This window comes from Ixodes scapularis, unplaced genomic scaffold, assembly GCF_016920785.2.
Source record: "Ixodes scapularis isolate PalLabHiFi unplaced genomic scaffold, ASM1692078v2 ptg000120l_1___fragment_3__unscaffolded, whole genome shotgun sequence".
NCBI lineage: Eukaryota > Metazoa > Arthropoda > Arachnida > Ixodida > Ixodidae > Ixodes > Ixodes scapularis.
Genome location: NW_024609918.1, coordinates 439,404 through 462,981, shown reverse-complemented (window position 1 = coordinate 462,981; position 23,578 = coordinate 439,404). Strand labels below are relative to the sequence as shown.

Genomic DNA, 23,578 nt, shown 5'->3' with positions numbered 1-23,578 from the left:
ATCGTACATTTTTCCATGTTTCATTACAGAAAATTGTAAGCTATCAGTTCTGCATTTCGACGTTTACACTTGCAGACAATTGATGCTACCGCTTCTTTTAGGTGGAATCGAAGTTTCGATTTCAACTTTTATACTTTCACGCTGTTGATGTTACTACCCTTTTTTAGGGAAATTCAAGTTGAACCTTGCAGGCGGCAAGAAGTCTCCTAACGATCACAATGCCTTCCTTTGTTCAACAAACTGATACTTGACTAGGGCTGCTATATTCCAGACAATGTGAGAGTCAGCCCTGGCTATCTTTCGGAGAGTCGCTCGTACGCTCCCATGTCTCTTTTGCGATAGGAGTCGGGGGACTCTTCATAAAAGGAGGGTCCTCACAACTCTTGTTACAGAGTCACAGGGATTACCAGGAAGGAGTCGTGTGACTCTTTTTCTCCGTTGGATAAGAGTCGTTAAAGAGTCGCAGTTGACTACGTCACCTGGAGTCGCCCATACACTACCATGCCTCCAGTGTGATGAGAGTCGCAGGACTCTTTTTTAAATAAGAGTCGAGGGACTCTACAAACTGGAGTCGTGGAGGAGTCAAATCTGCGGCGCGCCAATACCCCCCAAAGAGAGTAATAGCGACTCTTTTTTTTTTTAAGAGTGTAGCACAAAATACTATCTACCGCCGTACCCATTCAAGACGGAGCGGCAGGTCTGGTGCAAAGCAATCCAAAGAGGAGGCTGTTCAAGACCACCGGTCGCGCATCGGACGGTAGTTCTAGCTCTGGAGATCTCTAGACAGTCAAGCCACCTACTAAATGCAAGGTACATGAATTGAATTGATATTCTGTTGAGTTTTTGTTTATATGGCGTCTTATTTCTCGCAATAATGGGTGCACTTCCTGTTTTGCTTGGTTAGAATTTACGAAACAATGTAATAGTAAAATTCACGCATCATAAACTGAGGTCATTATTGGGTTCGATGGGACCAAGCGTGTTAGAGCACCGGAAGTCGGAGCATTTGCAGCGAAAGTTCGGGCTGCAGAACCTAGATATCCTGGGTTTCATTTCCACCCATATTTGATTAGATCTGGATGAGAAGCATGTAGGCCTGCTTTTGTGCGGCAGTTCTGTGGGGCAGGGAAACAATTTAAATTTTACAGCATAAAGTATTGTCACCATACCTCACGGTACACCGTTTTTTATGCTGTCTAAACATTAATGTTTATTTCCTTTGCCTTCGAGATCAGCGTTTTATAGTTGTAGGCTTCTTCCCCATTGTAGGATGCAAGTTTGGAAGCAAGTTTAAAATGTTAAACAGGTATCTTTATTGGCCATTCTTGGTTACATTCATTTGTTGTATATGAACTGAATGATCTGTTTCTGTGTGACAATTTTCTGGGAATCACGCATGTCCATTGTACACTCTATTTTGAAGTCACTTGTTAAGGAACCTTCTAAGCACTGCCATGTGTCAGACCGTACTAATGCTGTCAAAATACAGTAAACTATTTTATATTTTGTTGTTTTATTACCTATTTTATCATTTTCTGGTATTCTTCATATAACATTTAGAAACGAAAATACCGACGTATCGGGACCAACACGGTCTCTTTGTCACGACTGACTGTGAAGGAGACGGTGTCTGTACAAATTCCAGCCCGTCGGTCCGTGTGAAAATGAGGCCGATATGGGAACATAATATGCTTATCATTTAAATAAAAAAAATCTGCATTGTCCTTTCAGAGGTTTCATACCTTGTACGTGAAGTTGACTGGGCTCGAGAGGAAGAATTTTTTATTTTCCTTTATTTTCTCTGGGATATTATGTCAAACTTTGATGAACAACGTGCTGGCTTTTCGGTCAATAACACTAGACATTTCCGGACAATATCCTTGACTTCAACTCCTGCCTCAGAATTTTCCCGTTTTCTGACTTTGGTAGAGATTTCATAAAAACCACGCCGCCGTATAGATGCTTGAAGGTCGATGTTTGTCCTGCAAACAACACAGCAACATTTCTCCAACAAAAATACTGAAACAGCGTTTGGCTGAAAATATGTGCAGCTACCAAACGGGTGCAAAGTGTTAATCAATAACTTCCCTTTCCGCATATCGTTTGTTTCAGAGTATTTTACTCGTACGTCTCATGCTATACAAACACAAAATCGACCCCTATAAAAGAGGCTCTTCTCAAAGGAGTCAAATCTTGAGTGAACTTTGCCGCCCTCCTTTGGCACCCCTAAAGTAAGGGACGATGTCTAATTTCCGTTGAAACTAGGAATACGAGGCCGATAGCTTACTTATTTTCGTAGTTTATAGATTGGGGATGGGGAGGGAAGGGAATGTTTGGTGGGATTTTAGCGTTAGCGTTCTGGCATATCTTTTATTCATACGCACGTACAAGCGAACCTTTTTTTTATTATGTTGGCCCGGTGCGGAGGGGGGGGGGGGGGCGGTAAAGCGGTGCACTCTTACGTGTTAATGACATTATATTCTGACCTTTACACCCACCACTGCAAATTGACGATTCTTGAATTAAGTCTGCCTTTCTCTGCCCGCCCTCTATATATATGGGCGGCTTCATTTGGATTCAGGCAGCAAGGTGCAGCCGTTTTTTCTTTTTTGCTTCGAATTTTTATATTACGTGGGGCATGTTCCATGAAGAACAATTCTTTTCTTTAATGTCCTGACATGTTTAGTTTCTGAGAAAACAAATCTCAAAGAAGCAGTAAAGAATGACCAGGTTTCGGCCATTGTCGTGTGTGGCGTTTTTTAATCACTCTCAATATTAAATTATTCAAAAGTGAGCTTCTATACTTTTATTGTGATATAAATGCAAGTAGATAAAAGGACATTATAACTAATATTCATTATTCGTCGCTCCAATCTTTGTAAAAATCCCCAAACATGCTTTAACGAACTGTGCCCTAAACTGCGTTTTTTTTTCTTTAGTCGACTTTGTTTAGTGTCGCTTTTAAAATAATACCACGTGTAGGCTGTCTTTCATTACCTTCCACATTATGCAAAGTTTGGGTCTTAATCATGTATGAGTACTGAGAAATAACTTATGAAATAGAGGGGGTTTTCACTTTTGGTTCAATTTCAGCACCTGTATAAAACAAAACGCATTTATTTATTTATTTTTTTTTGCGTCACGTTTTATTTACATTCTTTTTTTTTACCCAGCATACATTCCGTTAGAGGTATATGCACTAGGTTTCAGTTTTAAGCCTCTAAATATGCTAAAAAAATAGCAAACGCCGTTGGTGAGTTCATGGGTTATCTTGAGGATTGTCGTGTGTGGCGTTTTTGATCAATCTCAAAGTATTCAAAAGAGAGCTTCTATATATTTTTTTTGTTGTTGCGATGTATATATGCAAGTAGGTAAAAGGAAATTTTAACTACTATTTAGAATTCGTCGCTCACAGTTTTGTAAAAGCCCCAAACCTGCCTCCGCAAACAACTGTGACCTAAATTGTTTTTTTTAGTCGACTATGCTTAGTATTGCCTTTAAATTAATTACACGTGTAGAACCTTTCATTGCCGTATACATTGTGCAAAGTTGGTGTCTTAATCATGTACGAGTATTGAGAAATACATTATGAAATTGAGGTTTTTACTTTTTGTTAAATTTCAGCACGCTGTATAAAACATTAAAAAAAACATTTTGCGTCGCGTTCTCTTACATTTCTTTTTTTTTTAGCCAGCATACATTCCGTTAGGTGTATATGCACTAGTTTTGAGTTTTAAGCCTCTAATTATGCTAAAAAGGAGCAAATGCCGATGGTGAGTTTATGGGTTATAGCTGTATATTTTATTTTTTATTATAAGAATCTAAGGGACGTTTCTTATATAATCATATAAACGACATAGATGTCGTTAGGCGTATAATAACAAGTTTGCAATTCCAAACGACTGAGCACACTATAAGATTGACACTATCAAAAGCGGGTTTTCAGACAATTTCCGCCGGTGCCATGATTGGAAAGGCCTCAAGCCTAAACCCTATGTGCTACATAATTTATACTATGTTAGAAATGTCAAAGTTTTATATTGTAAAACATTCGAGTAAAATGCACGTTCTATTCATTCATTCATTTGTTTATTTTTTTGTGCTCATGAACAGCTTGAAGCCTTGATAATGATGCACAGTTAACATACAGCAAAAAGAAGAATAATTCTACAAATTGACAATAGAAAACTTGAACGCTACAAAGATGGTTATAGATTTGTAAGAGAAAACTTGAACGCTGCAAAATATGGGTTAAAAATGTCAATGTAAGAATCATTGAAAGTATTATACAAGGTCTGAATACGTGTCATGGGGCAGGATCGGAAGAATTCATTAACATAAAATGGAAGGGAAATTCGCAGAAACCTTCTCGGAACATGAATATTTACCGATGAAGTTAGGTGAGGGCAATCAATGACTCCGTGAAGGCATTTGAACAAAAATATAAGATCTCTGTCGCGTCGTCTGGCACCCAAAGTAGAACATTTTTATCGCTCTAAAAGTCTTCTATATTCAAAGTAAACAGTGCAACCAACATAGCGGTCATAAAAAATTCGAAAAAAACGTTTCTGGACATTTTCAATCGACTCTTGGTGCGTACGCCCAATAGAATTCCACACAACTGAGGAAAACTCAAGCTTAGACCTAATTAACGAAAAGTATAACTGCATAATGCAGGCCGACATGGAAAACTAGCGTGTATATCTGAATATGATACCTAACGTACGAAAAGACGCGTTCACAACGTTATTGACATGTGTATTAAATGACAGAGAATAGTCTATATAAACTCCAAGATCACGAGTGCAATCCACCCTTTGCAATGGGGCATTGCCGAGTTGGTAACAAAAATGAAAAGGCCTTAGCTTCTTAGCAAATGACATAACAACAGTCTTAGTGGGATTAAGTGTCAGCCTGTTGAGACTACACCAATTCCTCACTGATTTTACGTCATCCATTAGTTTCACACAGTCCTCTACAGTCTGCCTAAATAACTTGATGTCATCGGCGTATTGCAGGATTTCTCAATGTAGAACACATGAGCGAAGGTCGTTTATGAAAACATTAAAAAGAATCGGTCCAAGAATGGACCCCTGGGGAACACCAGACAGGGTGACAAAAGGCCGGGAGAGATGACCGAGGATATATACGTACAAAATTCTGTCTATCGGACAAATAATTGTGAAGCAATGTGCATAATGTAGTACTCATACCGTACGATTTCAGCTTTTGTAAAAGTAGCAAGTGGTCAACCAAATCAAATGCCTTAGACATGTCAAAATATACAGTGTCAACCTGACCCCGCTGACACACAATAGGCGAAACGAAATTAAGAAAAGACACCAAGTTTGATTCCACTGATATTCCGCGCACAAAACCGTGTTGTGAGGGCAGGATCTTATGTTTAAAAAAGCTAGAAATATGTCCCGAAAGTACTATTTCGTAAACCTTTGCAAATGGACATAATAATAAAATGAGTCTATATATTTTTTGGATCATCTGTTCTTCCTTTCTTATGTATCGGCACGGCTATCGCGTTTTTCCAAACCGAAGGAAAATCTAGGCTTCCCATGGGAAGCCTAGATTTTTAAAGGCGACATTTTATATTTTTAGTGCGAAATTCATGTAGATAACAAAACAAACATTTTTATTTATTTTTGTCACTCTATTTTTTTACGTTTTTATTTCGCTCTGCAAACATCTGGTGGTTTGTTTTTAAACATTAAAAATGTTTTTTATCCCGTGAGCTGAAATGGAACAAGAAGTGAAAACCTTCTCTGCCTTACAATCAATTTCTCAATACTCGTATATGACCAAGACATAGACTTTGCATAATCTGGAAGGCAATGAAAGGTTCTACACGTGGTATTATTTTGAAAGCGATACTAAACATAGTCGACTAAAAGAAATGCGCAGTTTAGGTCACAGTTGTTCGCGAAAGCATCTTTGGGTACTTTTAAAAAAGATTGAGGCGACGAATAATAAATAGCAGTTGGGATGTCGTTTGACCTACTTGAATATATGCAAAAATAAAAAAGCTCTCTTTTGAATATTTTGAGATTGAGAGTGATTCAAGAACGCCACACACGACAATCGTCAATAGAACTCGTGAACCCACCACCGGCATTTGCTCTTTTTTTAGCGTATTTAGAGGCTTAAAACCTCAAAACTTAAGGATATACCTTTAACGGAATGTATTCTGGCTAAAAAAAGGTGTGAAGAGAACGTGACGAAAGAAAAAAAAAATAACAGTTTTTTTTATATATACGCGTGCTGAAATTGAACAAAAAGTGAAAACGTTCTTTGTCTCATACTTTATTTCTCAGTATTCGTATATCATTAAGACACAAACTTTCCATAATGTGGAAGGCAATGAAGGGATCTACACGTGATATTATTTTAAAAGTAATACTAAACATAGTCGACTCAAGAAAAAAAAAAATCCGGAGTTTAGGTTACGGTTGTTCGCAAAGATATATTTCGAGGTTTTTTTTAAAAAAAAGATTGTAGCGACGAATAATAAATAGTAGTCATAATGTCGTTTTACCTACTTGCATACTTATTACAATAAAACAATATAGAGGCTCTCTTTTGAATACTTTCAAATTCAGAGTGATTCAAATACGCCACACACGACAATCGTCTGAACCTAGTCGTTCTTTCCTGCTTCTTTGAGATTTTTTTTTTTCAGAAACTAAACATGTCAGGACAATAAAATAAAAAGTATTGTTCTTTTTGGAACGTGCGACACAAGATATTAAAAAAAAAATTGAAGCAAAATAAAAAAAGCTCCGACTGCACCTCGTTGGCTGAATCCAAATGAAACCGCCCATATATATACAGGGAGTTTTAAACTTACAAATTCGTTTTAAAAAAAGCCGTGAAAGCTGCACTTATACGATTTGTACAGGTGGGTTATACGGCCAGGCAGACATTATGTGAGCGGCTAATTTTGGTGATAAGTCGGCTAATTAATTAAGATATGTTAATTAACTTTTTCGTTAGTGAAAATAGACGTATGTTTTCAATTAGAAGCTTCCTGAGCGTCATCGGAAACCACTACATCAACTCTTTTTAGAAAGATATAACGCCGGAACAGCATTTTACGGCGTTCTGTAAAAACGCTTCATTTGGACGCGTTTCTAGATTTCGGTTTCTTCTCGGAGCGCATCTTAGCGCCCGCGCTCCTGCTCCCCGGTGATCTCAGCGCGAAGCCACCCCCTCGCCTCCTTCGTAGAATGGACTCAAGTAGGGCGCACGTGTGTTGCGCGTCTCAGCCACTGGGGAGCAGGACCGCGAGCGCGTAAAGCGCGATCCAAACCAACGCTTCTTTTTGCGCCTGTAGGTCGTGCGGCTGCGGATGTGACGCATTTTCGTGACGTCGCGCCGCTTCTTCGCTCCTTCCGGGCGCGCATAAAAAAGTTGGTTGATTTCAACTTCTTTCTCAACGCGCACAAAAACGCGCGGTGACGTTGTAGGACGCTCCTGTGTCCCGGCCAATCGGTGGAGGACAAGCTGGTTCCGGCTCCGCGTTTCTCGCCGTCTGGCTGCCCTTTCCTCCCCCCCCCCCCCCCTTTTATTCTCTTCCAACATGACAACGCGATCTCTCTCTCTCTCTCTTTCTCTCGCCGTCTGGCGCAGTTGCACTTTGCTTGTGCGCTCGTGCCGAAGTTTCGCCCGTCCAAACCAAAGCGCACGGTTCTGACTCAGAAAGCGCGCCCGGAAACAGCAAAAACGCCACGAAATGCGTCACATCCGCAGCCGCACGACCTACAGGCGCAAAAAGAAGCGTTGGTTTGGATCGCGCTTAAATGCGCTCCGATAAGAAACCGAAATCTAGAGAAGCGTCCAAATGAAGCGTTTTTACAGAATGCCATAAAATGCTGCCCCGGCATTATACCCTTTTAAAAAGAGTTGATTTAGTGGTTTTTGATTACGCTCAGTAAGATTCTAATTGAATTCATATCTCTATTTTACTAATTAAAAAGTTAATTAACAAATTTTAATTAATTAGCCGACTTATCGGAAAGATTAGCCACCCACATATCGTCCCCCTGGCCGTATAACCCAACTGCACAAACCGATCAAGTGTAACTTTCGCGGCTTTTTTAAAACAAGTCTGTAAATCTTGAAGAAGCCATCCTGTATATAGTTTTCGCATATAATTCGAACAGCGCTCTGATTTAAGCGTTTAACTTAAAACTATGTCGTTCTATTTGCAGTCTAGCTTGAAAGCTTTTTTTTTAGTTTTTACCGAAGATATAACATTTACAATCAATTCGTGTTTATGATAATCTGATCTATTATTTGTCAACCTCCGTGTCCAATTAGCTCAAAATAACGGTTTCTTTCGGATACAAATGCGTATTATTATACACAAATAAGTATTGGGTGGATCGGCTACGTGAAGAAAGTCAACAACCTACCTGCTACGAGTTCTTTCAGTTCTTGTTCCAAACTTTCTAAGCCTTCTTCCTGGGATCTTTTGACAACTACACAAGCGACCGGAGCCTCCCCGTACTTCGAACTGGGTATGCCGACCACAGCGGCTTCCAGAACCGCCTCGTGCGAGGTCAAGATTTCTTCCAACTCGGCAGGAGTTACAATGTTCCCCATACATTTTATCATCTGCTTGATCCGATCCACGATGTAGATTTGTCCATTATTGTCATAGTAACCAAGATCCCCTGGAAAGAGGTGCATATGTTGCACCAATTATTTGAAGTACAATGATTGCTTTGGTTCACGCCAGACACAACAGAAACGTAATCACAAGTTTCAATGCAGAAACTTTTTTTCAGATATAACTTTGATCCTTGCTCCGTCCTACAATGGAATTCATTGCATCGTAGAGGTGGAGGATTTCCTCTTTAAAATTGTTTTTCTAACACTTTTTTTTATTACGTATTACTATTTGTGATTTTAACAGATATTTTTTGAAATATTGAACATCTGCTTTGTCTACTTTGTATTTCTGTATATATCCTGCTTTGACGTTTTATACTCCTCCACGCATTGACTCAAAAGCAGTGGGCCTGCAGTATTCTTCTAATAACAAAATAAAAAAAGAAATTAAGTTTTTCTTATATTAACAAATTAACAATGTTAAAGAACTTCGCTCGCTTTATTTCAAGTTTATTCTGCAAATTAAAAAAAAAGGATTGATCGGATTATATATTCTACTATTTTTCCCTTTATTGTTTGGCCACTGCGGAAATAATATTGTTGGAAAGATGGCAATGCTTCCTCTCGGGCATGCAATCCAAAATGATCCATCCTCGACCGTTTCTTTACAGCTTATATTGTTAATTAACATTCGAACATTTTACATTTGACCGCAAATTTTTCTGCAATCGGTCTCACACACATCGAGTACGAACGACAAGGTTCCGGGGAGCAAAAATAAAATAATTATGTTGTAACCTCACACTACGCTTTTTTTCTTTATCATTACTTGTCTTGAAATGTTTGGCTCGTCGTTTAAAGTTTCAACGCATTCTGTTTCCTGGAATTTTTGAGTTCGTTTCGATTTTAATAAACATTTTTCAGACGTCCCTGTTTGTCATCTTCAACCCATATCTCTTCACTTTTTTTAAATTATCCAACATAACATATTAATTCAATAACGAATTTAATTTCCGGGTATATTTGCCTAAAAAACTCCGCGTTCTAGATGGGTTCAATACTATGTAAGGAAATATGCTCCTTCCATTTACCCGCCCCTCCTGCCTTCGTGCAGTAAAGTGTAGGGCGGTGTGCTTCCTGTAGTATCTCAATACCCATACCCGAAGTACACTGCCCAAGGCTTTTCTCCACCTGGGCAGGAGGTTAATGGAAAAAGCATTTGATGCAGAACTCCGTTCAAACTGCAGATATGCTGCTGAATTATAAGGCCTCCTTGTAAATTGGTTGAGGGAAAATAGACGATTACTACATTTTGTATGGCTTCCGAGCCTATCAATATAGCACGAACTCTTACAAAAGTTTCAAAAATAGAAACGAATATCTGTAAGCGCACTACTCGAGTAATGTATAATTAATGGAGGAGGCTGATCCTACAAATACTTGACCTCGACGCACACTCGCACGTGGGACACGACCTGGACTGGGTTTGGCCCATTGGATAAATTTACAATTGACTATCCCAAAGAGCATCCTCAATCTCACCCGTGCGAAGCCATCCATCACTGCTCAGGACTTCTTGAGTGGCTTCCGGACGACCGTAGTAGCCCTTCATAAGAGTTCTGCTTTGAACCACGATCTCGCCTTTTTCATAGGGGCCGAGAGAATCACCGCTGAAGAGGTCGAGGATCTAGGTAGTGATTTTGATTATAGTGATTATTCGTTCAGGCGACACATCATTAAATGTATAAACAAATTAACAACGCAAGAAATTCAAATCTGATTTTTTTTTTAATGTAGCTTCTATGCAGTGGATACGGTATGTGTTTCCAGTTTGATGCTTAACAAAACATTGCAGAAATATGGATGCCTTTTTTTAACACATTATTGAAGAAAAAGATCGTCTTTGCCAGATGCGCTGGTGAGGACTAAAAAAGTACGCTGTCATAATCTGCAAGAAATATTGATTCCTGGTAATAAAACCCGAGACTCAGGAACACAAAAGGGGACGAACACAACACAACGTCTCAGTTGATTGAGACAGTGGAGGGTGATAGTGGAGGGTGATAAGTCAACTGCGTGGACGTTCTCATCGACTCTGTGGCGCCTAGGGCATGTGGATGGCTTTGTGTGCGAGAAGGGCTGCTGACGTGGACTGGACGGGAGGAAGCGGCTTGACCTTCGGGACTGTGGATGTCGGGTGGGGGCACCGGAAGGGCTCGCCTTTTTAAACGAGTGTCTCAAAAATAAACTTTCAGCTGTGTTTGAGACGTTGTGTTGTGTTCGTCCCCTTCTGTGTTCCTGAGTCTCGGGTTTTATTACCGTGAATCATCACCACCTCGCTTGTTTTTTAAGTATTATTGAAGAAACATTGTTATATACTTCATGTTAACTGGAATGTTTAGGTAATTCCATAGTGGCTCACGTTTTACGATCGGGAGCCACTTAAAACTCGGATACAAGAAGGGAAATATGAAAGCCCGCATTTTCATTTTTTCAGCTAGGTGCGAACAGAAGAGTAAAAATAGGAATTTTACATTGAATTATATATTAATGGGTGCATAAATGAACACCGCTTAGCTTGAAACAAACTCTTATATTATCCTTGCCAAGAAGACGTGTGGCACCATGCGACACCTCTTTGTCAGTGCAGATCGCTGTTCGTCGTGCAAGGTGCAATACCTGAGAAGATAAGCAATTAACCTAATGGAAGAGGCACAGTCAGTTCCTTTATCTTGTGTCGCTGAGCGTAAAAATTTTTTTGAATATGATGAATTGTCGTCGGCTCTCATGGTAAAGGCCTGTTCTTCACTTCACCACCACAGCACATGTGTGCTGTTAGTCAGCGCTGGAAATACTGCGTAAAATATTAATGATACATCACTGAGAATGGGCTGCATCAATACTAGTTTAAGTTCAAGTGAAGTCTGCAATGGCAAAATTTCCAATAGTGATAGAGCACTGCGATGTTGCCTAAACCGGCTTTAAGCCCTAACCAATCGTTCGCCTTAATGAGAAGGCCCTTCTCATTAAGGCGAACGATTGGTTAGGGCTTAAAGCCGGTAATGAAATTTAATAAACTCTTAAATAATAAAACAATAATGTTTTGGAAGTATCTAGATTGAACACGTGTTTCACAAGATTATTTGGCAATAAAAAACTTTGTGGTGCAATATTTATGCCGCGAGACGCAATTTAGTTGAAGGCAGCCGCGCTCTAGGCCCACCCATAATCGAAAGCTGCAATGCTAGCCATTCTTTGCCTCCCCGTAAGTTCGGACGCAGCCGACGCTAGGAGCTGATGCGATCCCGGAGAGAGCCGACACTAGGAGCTGGTGGGACCAATCAGAAAGCCTCTCGGATGCCGCGTGTGCAAAAATGTAGGGCGGCCAAAACATGAGGGTAGGGGAGGGGGAAGGGGGTGCTTTCCCAAACGCCTGGCACGCTGCCCCTTCCCCCTCCACTTTCCTCGTACATGAAATACTTACATCCGTCCCTTATGATCGTCAGTGTTGAGTACGGGTTATAAACGATGAACCAAACATTAAAAAATGGCGTAGTGACTTGCGCTTTTAACGCTGCATTATTGGTTCCGTTACATTGTAGCGTCGGCTACCTCTGGATCTAAGCTGAAACGAAGTGTAAGCACCGCTTCTCAGCTCCCATACGCTACAGAGATTATGGACGTGTGAAAAGTGTAAAATCGTTTCTTCATGCCGTTATAATTTGACATCTTTTTATGCCTAAAAACGAACGAGCTAGACAAAGTACTTATTAGTTTCATCTAATATCACGAGATTGCCACGTTCGCTTTAATTTCAAACAATAAAAAAAAATGTTTGCCGTCGTTTGCGGCAGGTCTGTTCCATACAGCGGATAGCTTAAGGATCTCTCATCTTTGTTTTACTGCGAGTCGTATCGCCTTCACCGAAACGTTTGCAGGAAGTTCTCGACTAAAGTGCATTGTAGGAAGCGACCATCGCAAACACACGCCTTCGGAAGCGTTTCGCGCGTGCTTGTTTTTATAGTGGCACTAGCGTGAGCCTAGCGTCCTACGGGGAGCTCCCTTTAGCGGTGCTTGTAACGCATTGGGCCATCTTCCGATAGGCGGAATAAGCATATGACGCTCGCTCTTGTCGTCTGCTCGCTGCGCTATCGGGAAATGGCGCTACGCGTTACTTGTGTCGTTTGGACACCCTACGTTTGAAAGAGGGAGGAGCGTAAACCATGGAGAATGTTTGCAATATATAATGGCGCAGGCCTTCTGCGCAGATGGATTGTAAGTGATCACGCGTTAATGGTCTTCGCTTCAGAATAACGCTACCTAAGCCATCTTGTTACTAAAATCATTGTTGCCAGTTATCTGAAGTTTTCGTTGAAAGAGCGGGCGACGCTTTTGCTCGACCCAAGTTGAAACGGTCCGCGAAAGAGTAAAACAAAACCGCTGAAAATTCCTAATTCCTTATCTCAAGATCACCTGGTCTGATCTTGGAATCGTTACAATTGGCAATGGTCAATATAAAGAAGAGCAGCACCCTTAGATGTTTAGGCTGCTCTGGGGCCGTGTTCCAAAATTTACTCGAGCTTACTCCAGGGTAAGGGTTTTGTACCTTGGCGTTCCATAGCCTACCCTCGTCCAACGTTTTTCAACCTGTGTTGTCACGTGACACGACCCGCCACAGTCATTTGGATCCATTTGAGTAAGATTTGGAACACTGCCTGGAAGTCGGAGACGGTCAACAAGCAGTTTCGGTTTCGGTTTCGCCGGGTTTCGCATCTGTCGTCTGCTGTTGCCTCCGCACCGTCATTTCTCAGGTTTCTCACGTCGTCGTACACTGCGCCACATATACGCGGGATGCTGTAAGTACCATTTTCTTCTCGTCAGTGCATATCATATAGAGTGAATAACAAAACAATTACGATTTTGATGGCACAAGGAGCGCGCAGAAAGACCGCAGCGGCGAAGTCACTTGAACGCAGATCGACGCACGCCGAACGCCGTGCCATTTAACTGTGTGCATCTGTTTGCAACCTCGAGAACAGCCGCTGAGGCTAGTACTCCAGTTTTATACCCCCTTGCTTCGCCGATAGCTATTTTCAGGTTTTAATTGAGCCAGTTGGTACATACTGTTGGCAATCAGGTCAGCTGAACACACACACACAAAAAGAAACACGTGAGAACAGAGAAAATAACTAGACTGAAGAAAAGGCCGAGAAAAAATCCGATATGCGCAAACTTTGTGAAGCAAAAAGTGTTAGGGCTAAGAGATGTATGAATAAAAAATCTGCACATTGAGCGATATGGGGACACCAACGCAGGTATTGTGTTTTGATGATTCGCGTGGCCTATTGTCTCAGTGACGTTGCAAGAAGGGCAAGCTTGCGCTTGACTACATTCTTGTACAGCGAGGTTCGTCATGTACCGCGTTGGCCTGTTTGAAAATAGCGATTGGGGAAGCGAGGGTGCTATAAAACTGGAGTACTGGTCTGAGTGGCTGTTTTCAAAGTTGAATACAAATGCACGCGGCGTGCTGATGCCGCGTTTGGCATACGTCGATCTGCGTTTTCATCACGTTTCCGTTGTGGCTTTTTTTCAATGCCTTCCAATACGTGGATTCAGTAACGCCTTATGCGGAGATAAACCCTAACCTTTTATTAAATGTTTGAAGAATAAAAAATGTTTTAGCTTTTTAATAGGATAATGTTAACATTTTATTATGACGAATTTGTTATCGATCGTTAACGCCACATTCAGGCGAATGCTCGGCTTTCAGCTGTGGGTAATATTTTTCTTACGATGGGAAAATTACGTGTTTGTTGTGGCAGATGCCCTACATTGTTTTTTGTATTTTGTTATCAATATTGCACGTTTTCTGATTGTATGGTGGCGCATGGTTATAAGGGTGCTCACATTTGTTACTAGAAACTAAGACGATTTACTACTAAAGGCTGTTGGCCTGACCGTTTGCTTAAAAAGGACAAACAAATTGCGTGATAAGAAATGCTTAGGGTATAGAAATTCGAGATAGTTGTTTTTATCAGACATACTTTGACTTTGGTGCCAGCACAAGGAACGCCGACGTTGTCCGTGCAGATTTTTCCGGGATGAGTGCCGCTTACAAGAGGAAATGTTTCAGTCAATCCGTAGAAATTTACCAACGAGTTCGCGCCAAAGAACTCGCATAGCTCTGTTCCTAAAGATTCGGTGATCATCGTCCCTCCAACTACGATCTTCTTCAGACACACCGCTGGATGGTTGTTCGTTCTCGCTTCGTTGACGATCTCCCGTAGCCTTTCAGAAGTGGAGATAATCGTGGATATCTGTGGGATAAGACGGGTATTTAACTATCAATTTATTTTGTAGGGACGCCGCGTATATATATGGGTGTTTGTTTTCTCGCTTGTGAACGCTGCCGGACATTTTAGAATGACCTAGCGCAGATACGTCGCTCTGACACAAACACGGACCAAACGTTCTCTCCAGCAGGATGTTTCAATAAAATTTGAAAGATATATGAAGATATAAGTAGAGAGAATGTCATCTAATCAAGAAGTTCTTGCAAAAGCCAATAAGAATATTAGTTTTACTATTGAAAGAGAGAATTTTCTATGCGTTATCGTTGCAAACATTTGTGGGGCTAGAAGTGCTTCACTGGAAGACCCGTGGCAATCAAGTTTCACGGAGACAAAAATGTATGTCATAATTTCTTTTATGGGTGGGGGGGGGGGGGGGGGGGGGGCGGCGGCGGCGAGAGGGGAGGGAATTGGAACTAATTCTGGCAGCATTCGCTCCTTAAGGAAATGGCGTTAATATTTGCTAACTTCTTTGCTTCCATCTTCAAAGACAATACCGGTGTGAGTGCCCTTGAATTTCCAGTTACCGTTTCTTCCCCTTCCGAGCTGTGTCAAATGTGCTTGACCTAGGTTGTCTTACTTGATGTGTAGAGAGAGTCTCCAAGAAATCTTTGCACGATAGGGAAGGCTCCGTAATTATCAGCGTTACTCCCAGGCACACGCAGATGGTGTGGACCACAAACCCAGAGGCGTGAGTGAAGGGATTCCAGGCAAGAATGATGTCATCTTCAGCATAAAGGCCTAAAGCCCTGTAACATGGCCCAATGAGAGCAAATCAAATTCTTAAAAAGGTGCTCAGATTAAATAATCCCTGTTCATTTAATCAAAACATTTACATTTTTATTACGTTGTCAAATAGAAGTGACGGACAGTGCCGATTCCTAAGAAAAAGGCCAATTAAAATATGCGAATCAAAGCAATAGAAAAAAAATATTCTATGCCTGACAATTCTAAATTTTGACACGCATCAGCCAGCCTCACGATTCTATGAACGACTAGGAGTACTCGGTCAATGCAGGCGATTCTTTGATAGAAATAAATAGACGTTTCACACAAAACAGCCTTGGTATTTTGCATGCCTGAATATCTTTCCTCCTTCCGTAAATATAGGGCCGACTTGTCTCGGTCTGTTATATGACTTCATTTTATGCTCATTCAACGGTCCTGTCTTGCGACAGGATGGCCCAATTTGACGTTTCAGGTTATCAAAAGACGGAGGCACCGTTAGTCGCGGTGTCCCGTCAGCCAACTTCGATGTGCATGTCATTCGTAATTTGAACTACTAAAAACTATATTTGAAAGTATCAGAGTCCAACATACTTTTTATAATAACATTCGTACGACTAATATTCCGATTGTGTATTGAGATATGAGTAAACTGATGTGCAAGTGGTGAGTTAGAAAGGCTGAATTTTTAAAAGTTGCGTACATGTTATTTGCTCTACAGTTTAATGAACGATTCGAGTGAAACGTCGAATGTACCTTTCACAACCAACTGAAAATAACACTTCAGCCATGATGTGTTATGGGACCCTCTCAACGCATTAAACCATTCAGCCCATCGAATCCCTGAGCCGTACAATCCCCTTCGGACTGTCAGACCTTCAAAACCCATTCTGCACGTCAGAACATTCAGCCTTTCAGACCCCCTCAGCACTTCAACACTTTTGACGGCCAAATAACTGTGAAGCACTCACGAAACACACAGGTTAAACATAATTGGAAAGAGTGATGCAATACGCAGGAAGTCGTGCTCCTCGACTGGAAATGGCTATACGCACGACGGGGAGAGATTATGCCATCTGGGTCATTATTTTTGGAGGCGCTGTGGGGGCGGCGCGTGTTAAACACCCCCCCCCCCCCCCCCCCTATTTACACCGCTTGGTGCCAAGTCTGCGGATGGCTCATTAAAATTAATATTTACCCCACCTGGCCCACTCGTACGCGTCGCTCCGCGGCGCTCCGCTGTCGGCCGAATTCCCACTCTCCTCTATTGCACCTCCGGAAAGGAAGTCCCATACCGGCTAGTTTAGGGACGTTTCGTTGACATGTGTTCTTTATTGAGATAATTATTAAAAATATCGTTAATATCACCAATTGTTTGACAAAAACATTATGTCCGTTGTCTCCCGATTTCGATCCAGGGTCCGCCGAGTGTAAAGTGGCCACCTTACCACAATCTTAGGATACACCTTTAGCAATCCGCTTTGACAATTCGTTTTATACGACACAAAAAATTTCGCGTCGTGCGTATTGCCATTTCCGATATACGTGCACGACCTCGTGCGTACAGATTTACTCTATTGGAGCTTTATTTCATACATTCAATTTACATGCACGTTTTAATTCAAACAGAAGATAAGTACTAATGTTTGCTGAAACCCGGGCGCAAGCAGCTGTAGACGAAAGCGATCAGACCAAATAGAGACTACCGAGTTATTTTTCGTAAAAATATCTTTCAAGGTAGTCATAATGCTGATGGCTAAATTCCTGAGATGTACGGTAGTTCAACTTATAAAACCGAGCAGGAGCGCCACATGGACACATAAACAATCTAAGTAACACCTTTAGCGAAAACCATGGAGGAGCAAACAGCATCCGCCGCAGTCTATACCCCGTTTCCCCTAACGTCCATACGCAGCGGATGCTACGAGCCATCTTAGCCAATCTCGTTCTGTGGACGTGGCCCGTGATACGCTTTCCGCGCGTCGCTGTGCCCCCTCACTAAGGTCACGTGACACTCACACGGCCTCCGATTGGCTCTGATAGCCCGTAACATCCGCTGCGCTTAAACGTAGGATGAAACAGGGTATAGACCTTTTCATCCTCCTCCGCATGGGCGCTGCCATCTTGGAATCACGTGACGCGGAAGCCATTAGGTTGCTTCAACTTGCTGCTCCGCTCTCCCCTCCGAGCCTTGGCGGATGCGTTGCATTCTTGTTTTTCGCCGTGTTTCACCGCGCTTGCTCGCCTTCGGAAACTGTAGTCCGATACGTCTACTCGACGACTCGTGAGGTTTGTTTACTAATAGTGGCGGAACATTCTCAGTAAGAAGCGCGTATATTTATATCGCGCATCTAGGATCGGAAGGCGTCAAGAATAGTCAGCGCAAGGAGACTATCTGTATTTCCTGAAAGTATCGTTCTTTGTATTCATAATATATCGAAAACAGTTTCTTTTGATTATGGGAGGAACGCGCGGAGGAGATAGACCACGAACGTTTAGCTTGCATCTTATCTGAGGCTAGAAGTAATGGTACGTCAACATCAGGCGATTTGTTTGTTCATAACATCACACCTACATGTGTATGAGGTTCACAATCTTTTTTTCTACGTAAGCATTCGATTGGTCGGCTACTTATGAAGTTTAAGAAATTGTATACCATACTCGCTCCAATTTCGACAGTCATTTAAGTGATTTATTGATTATATTCGGATAACCAGTGCCATCCACTTTGTTTATTTTAACGCAAAGGTTGGGACTTTCCGCGTAAGAAACTGCCACACACAACTTAACAGTAGCGAGTTTTAAAATAGCGTGCACAAAGAAATAACGTCGTTTATATTTGCAAATCTTAAACGCGGTTTGGGTTCGGCGCATGCGCTATAATGACGACGTTTTTTTATGTATGCTGTTTTAATTTTTGCCAGTATCTTAAATCCGCAATATGTAACGCTGAAAAAAAATAGTTGTCTGCATAACAATTACTCGAGTCCAGAATTGTCGATGGCGAATAAAGATTTACTTTTGGTGGCTGGCGACACCGAAAGTTACGAAGCGAATATGTACAAACAAATAAATGTTTGTTCCCGCAGGTCCGTGAAGTGGTGCCTAGCGCTAGGATTCAGCCAAACTTTCCGAGGTATTTCTTCTCCTGCGCCCTTTAATTTTATAAGGCAAATTTTACGGAAGACAAATGCTAGGTTCAATTTGACGGGCCTGTTACTTATATCATATATTGAGTAAGCAAATGTTCATATAAAAATAATTTATTTTCTAGGGCCAATATCGCGAAATGTTGCCTATGAATACTTTAGCAGGGTTGATAGTTTAAGAACGTTCCTACTCGGCCTGTCAAAACATGCTCGAGTACTGAATAATATTAATAAAAAAACAGGTCTAGACGATACCACTTGTTTACATCAATTATCTGCCTCGTTACACAATACATTTTTAGTCTGCGAATTTCCTTAAAGGTTGTGTGCCCACGAAAACCAAACAGTGTGTAGCAAACTCGCGAGTTCATCTGTTCTGGCCGATTCAGCACATTGCTAATCAAGCTGTCGATATGCTTCGTTACGTTCACGTGTTAGTCTTTTCATTAGTTTGTTTTTCTGGAAATTGGTGTCATCGGGTACGCCCGTAGATGATGCTAATCTCTCCTGTACATCAGTCAGGCGTTTCGCAACCGACCATAATCAGATACATCAAAGGAGTTGGTAAAAAAAAAGCCCGAAATTTAGGCTAAAATACACCTCGTAGTCCTCAAAGTGGTTCAATACCGCTGTTTCATTGGTTGTGTGCTACAAGGAAAATATTCGTATCACAAAATTAATCAAAAACAACGTAAAACAGCAACGTAGCCGCGTTCACGTTGAAACCGAAACCAATCAAATTGAAGCAACCTAATGGCGCCGAGTGCGTCAGCGCCCTCTATACGCCGGTGAGGCAACTACTAAAATGAAAAGGTCTATAGAAATGCTGAGCACAGTCACGGTTTCGTCTCCGGCGTCTCTCTCGCTCGCTGGATGCTTCAGAAGCCAGACAGACGAAGAGGGGCAAAAACAAGCCACTGAGTTGCCTTCTTGATTCTAACACCCAGCTGCTCTTGAAGATAGGTTTCACGCATGGGACGGGAAGTTGTTCGTCCCTTCGTTGTTGTGCGTTTAGTTGCGCTCGTTCACGGAGAAAAAACAGGGCGGCCAACTTCTGAGAAATGCTGTATTTCGACTGACCGAGCAGGTGCTCGGTCAGTCGCAAAACGCCCCCTTCACTTTTTCCTCACGCACCATCTTTCCCTTGTGAGTGACAACTTGGCAAAAACAACAGTGAAAGGGGCGGAAACCAGGAAAGCTGAAGTGGAGATGTGCGACCTCTTTTCCACAACGGCTTTTCTCGTGCGCACACTTTGCCTACACTCTGGTGCCGCGCCAGGGCCAGGATGGGAAAAAACGGCGGAAAGTCTCCTAAATTTCAAAAACTCGTCGCGGCCGCCCGAAGCTCTACAGCTTCTCGTACGCGGGCGGCGGACCAGAGAAGCTCTTGCCCGCTTTGTCATCGGTGACTGCGAACTCCCTTTAATAGGTCCATCGCACGGTTGCGGTTGTGATCGTTCGACAGCGTATGGCAGCGTTGCATTGTGAAACGGCCATCAGCCGCCGGTCATCACTGCTTCGTATGAGGCGTGGCATCCAGTTTAAGAAGCAGTTTGGTGCGCGCCATGCGAGGCGAGGATGTATTTCCTGGTTGCTTGCGAACGCAGCGCGATCGGGCGCTCTCGAGCGCGGCTCTGTGTAGCGGCTTTTACCCTCTCCTTGCCGCTGCGGACGCCCTAGAGCAACAGCAGCCATGCATGGCATTAAATAAATACGACTTCTCAACTTAGCTTAATAAATTACCAAGCGGCTTCCCCGACGCCTATATCCTGAAAGGTCACGTGATATTCCCGACAGACCCATTTAACGATTTTGATAGGTGCTGTGGTAGGGGTTGGGACAGGTCCAGCAAGCGTCTAAGAAATTCCTATTGCGGGACTCACACCTTTCAGGAATTCTTAAGGAGTGCGCCAGACTGCGTAGAAAACTTTGACGGGCATACAAAGCCTCTCAATTTTATAATGGGTATACGTCAAAGCATCTCAGAAAACCTGGTGGGCCAAATCCACTGATTTTCAATAGCAAAATGTCAATGCGACAGCACAAACCATTTACCATTTTTTTGATCTTATAAAATAAATATTGGGGACGATCATGGTGGGGCGGGATGTGCTTAGGAAGCTCCAGCTGTGCTACTTATTTGACGATATGGCATGACGATCGTCATATCGTCGCGGGATGTTTCCTCTAAATTTAACTGGAAATTGATTTGGTGGATAGGTCACATGACGTAAAGTTTTCTACTACATTTAGCGGGGAACTTGAATTCGTCTGTCCCGTGATGTCAAGACAAATGACATCATTTGTTTCACTAAATTTAGCGTAGAACATTAATGGTTCTGTAGGTCCCGTTGCGTCAGGTCCCGTGCAATCAATTCTCCCGCGAAATTTAGCGGGGAAACTGAATAGGTGCATAGTTGACGTGATGTCAATTATTCCGCTAGATTTAGCGGGAAAAGCTGAATTGTTGCGTACGTCACGTGACGTAAATATTTCTGCTAAATTTATCGTGAAAACTGTATTCGGTTACGCCCATTCCGCCCCAACACCGGGGGAAACAGCCCTTAACAGCTATCACTATAAAAACACTTGTTCAACAAACAACGTACTTTAAAACACGGTAGGAGGAGACGTAAGCTTTGTGGGAGATTTGCACGGCTTTCGGGAGGCCCGTGGTTCCGGACGTGTACAGCATCACGACGACCTCCTCCGCTGTGTCAGCAGGCACGTGGGGCTTAAGACTAGCCTCCGAGTAGTCTTGGAACTCGAGGACGTCAATGAAACCGGGAACGCTTCCAACACAAAACAGCTCCTGCGAAGGAGGGATCGGTGGCAGACTGGGCTAGAGCACACAATCTCGGAGCATATGGAGTGAAAGCTCGTGCTGCAGAACCCAGGATCATGGGCTCAATCCCCACCCCTGCCCGTTTCGATCTGGATAAGCACCGTAGCGGCATACGCCTATGTATCACTACTGCATGATGCTCGTTAAAGACCGCAGGCTAGCGGTTGCACTGCACTTACTAGAGTTCTCGTCTACGGCTGGAAGACCCGTCGCACGTTGAGGCAGGCTTAGTTCTAGGCTGTATAAACATACACACAATCCGCCCAGCTCCTGATAAGTCAAAAAGAGACCACTCGGCTGCCGGTTGGGTTCATGAGTTCAGACTTTGCGATTATGAACCAATGTTATAGAGATCCCTTCAGACCAGGGATGGGCAGTATTTCAAATACAAGTATTTGAAATACGTATTTTAAATACTTTGTGTATTTTGCATTTGTATTTAATTACAAATTGGGTAATGTATTTGACGTGTGTATTTAAATACTAAAACGTGGGTATTTCAAATACAATTGTAATTAAATACTATTTTGTGAGCGAAAATACATCCCTCAAACTTATTGTCACTGTCCAGAGCAGGAAGAAAACTACGTTCTACACCAAATGCAGTGTCTCTCAATCAAGCACAAGCGTTTAGTGACTTTGTGATTACAATGCTAGTCCAGGGCAAGAATAGAGACGAAATCGACGTTCACAGGCAGACTGGCTAAATAAGTGCCTGTGACAACTTGTGATGCTTTCCAGCCTGATTTCCCTCCATATTTTTTCCTGGAATATTCTAAATGCACGGGTCGTCCAGATTTTGTAACTGGTGCGAGTTGCAACAATAAAAAATTCTCTAGCTAGTGCTGCGCGTCTTGGTCGCCTTGGTTCTTTGTTGGTCTATACCAAAATGTAATCGACAAAAAAGAAAAAAACTGCTTGAAGCTCTGTACTTTTTTCACCTATTACGTCCAAGCTGATTACATGTTTTGTGATTATATGTCTATTACGTTGCTAGAGCCTCGCACACTAACTTCCGAGTGTGCAATGCAAAATTAAAATGAGATACCCAGAAACCCGTTGCAGGTGCCCTGAAGTCGCTGACGCAAATTTTGAGGAATGTATTTGGAAAAGTATTTGGAGGAGACCAAATACATTTGGTTGTATTTGTATCTTGTATTTAAATATTTTTTTGGAAATGTAATTAGATTTGTAATTAAATACATTTTTCACAAAGTATTTTGTATTTGTATTTCAATACATATTTGCATGTATTTTGCCCATCCCTGCTTCAGACAAACCAGCAAGTGGCAAATTGATAAATATTTTTCTTTTTTTTTTTTATTATGGCGAAGTATATTTTGTCATTCTGGAACGTTTTGTACTCATTCACTTAAGTACTTGTTTGTACATCACACAGAAAATAAAAGAAAACCTTGAGGTTGACAAAAAAAAAAACTGAACGAACGATGTCTGTCATGCCCCGCAAAAGACTCGGGACCTTTTCAAGTGCAAGGATTTTTGAGTTGCATAGAAATAATGACGAATATATTTTTCCGCACATGAACGAGAATAAACGCTTCTCTCTTTATCTAGAAGCTTTGTTTTTATTTTAAATCGATTGTAAGATATAAGGAGGCCAGAAGGATCTTGCCTAGTCAGTCTCTACCTATAGCTAACTCCCGATCAAAACTTTAATATTTTCAGTTGAATATTCATCGCTCTGTCTCCTTCATCCGTCACAATATAAACAGCTTTCTTTTATATCAACGGGAGTTAAAAAAATGCTCTACTGGTACGCGTGTAGGAATTACTTGGATATCCAGTTTAAATGACGTCACGACGCGCAGTGCGCACGTGAGTAATAAAAGGATGCTCGAAAGCAATGACCATCTTTTTTTATT

The 23,578-nt window shown here is 41.9% G+C and overlaps 1 protein-coding gene across 1 annotated transcript; it reads right to left on the bottom strand.

The window, feature by feature from the left end:
- Positions 1-1,857: 1,857 nt before the first annotated feature.
- On the bottom strand, positions 1,858-23,154 carry LOC115323388 (4-coumarate--CoA ligase 1-like). The gene is made up of 7 exons (XM_040223381.1): positions 23,143-23,154; positions 21,460-21,662; positions 15,556-15,724; positions 14,670-14,942; positions 10,168-10,312; positions 8,427-8,687; positions 1,858-1,982 (listed from the first exon to the last, which is right to left on the bottom strand). The coding sequence occupies exons 1-7, from the start codon at positions 23,152-23,154 to the stop codon at positions 1,858-1,860; spliced, it is 1,188 nt and encodes a 395-aa protein (XP_040079315.1).
- Positions 23,155-23,578: the final 424 nt, after the last annotated feature.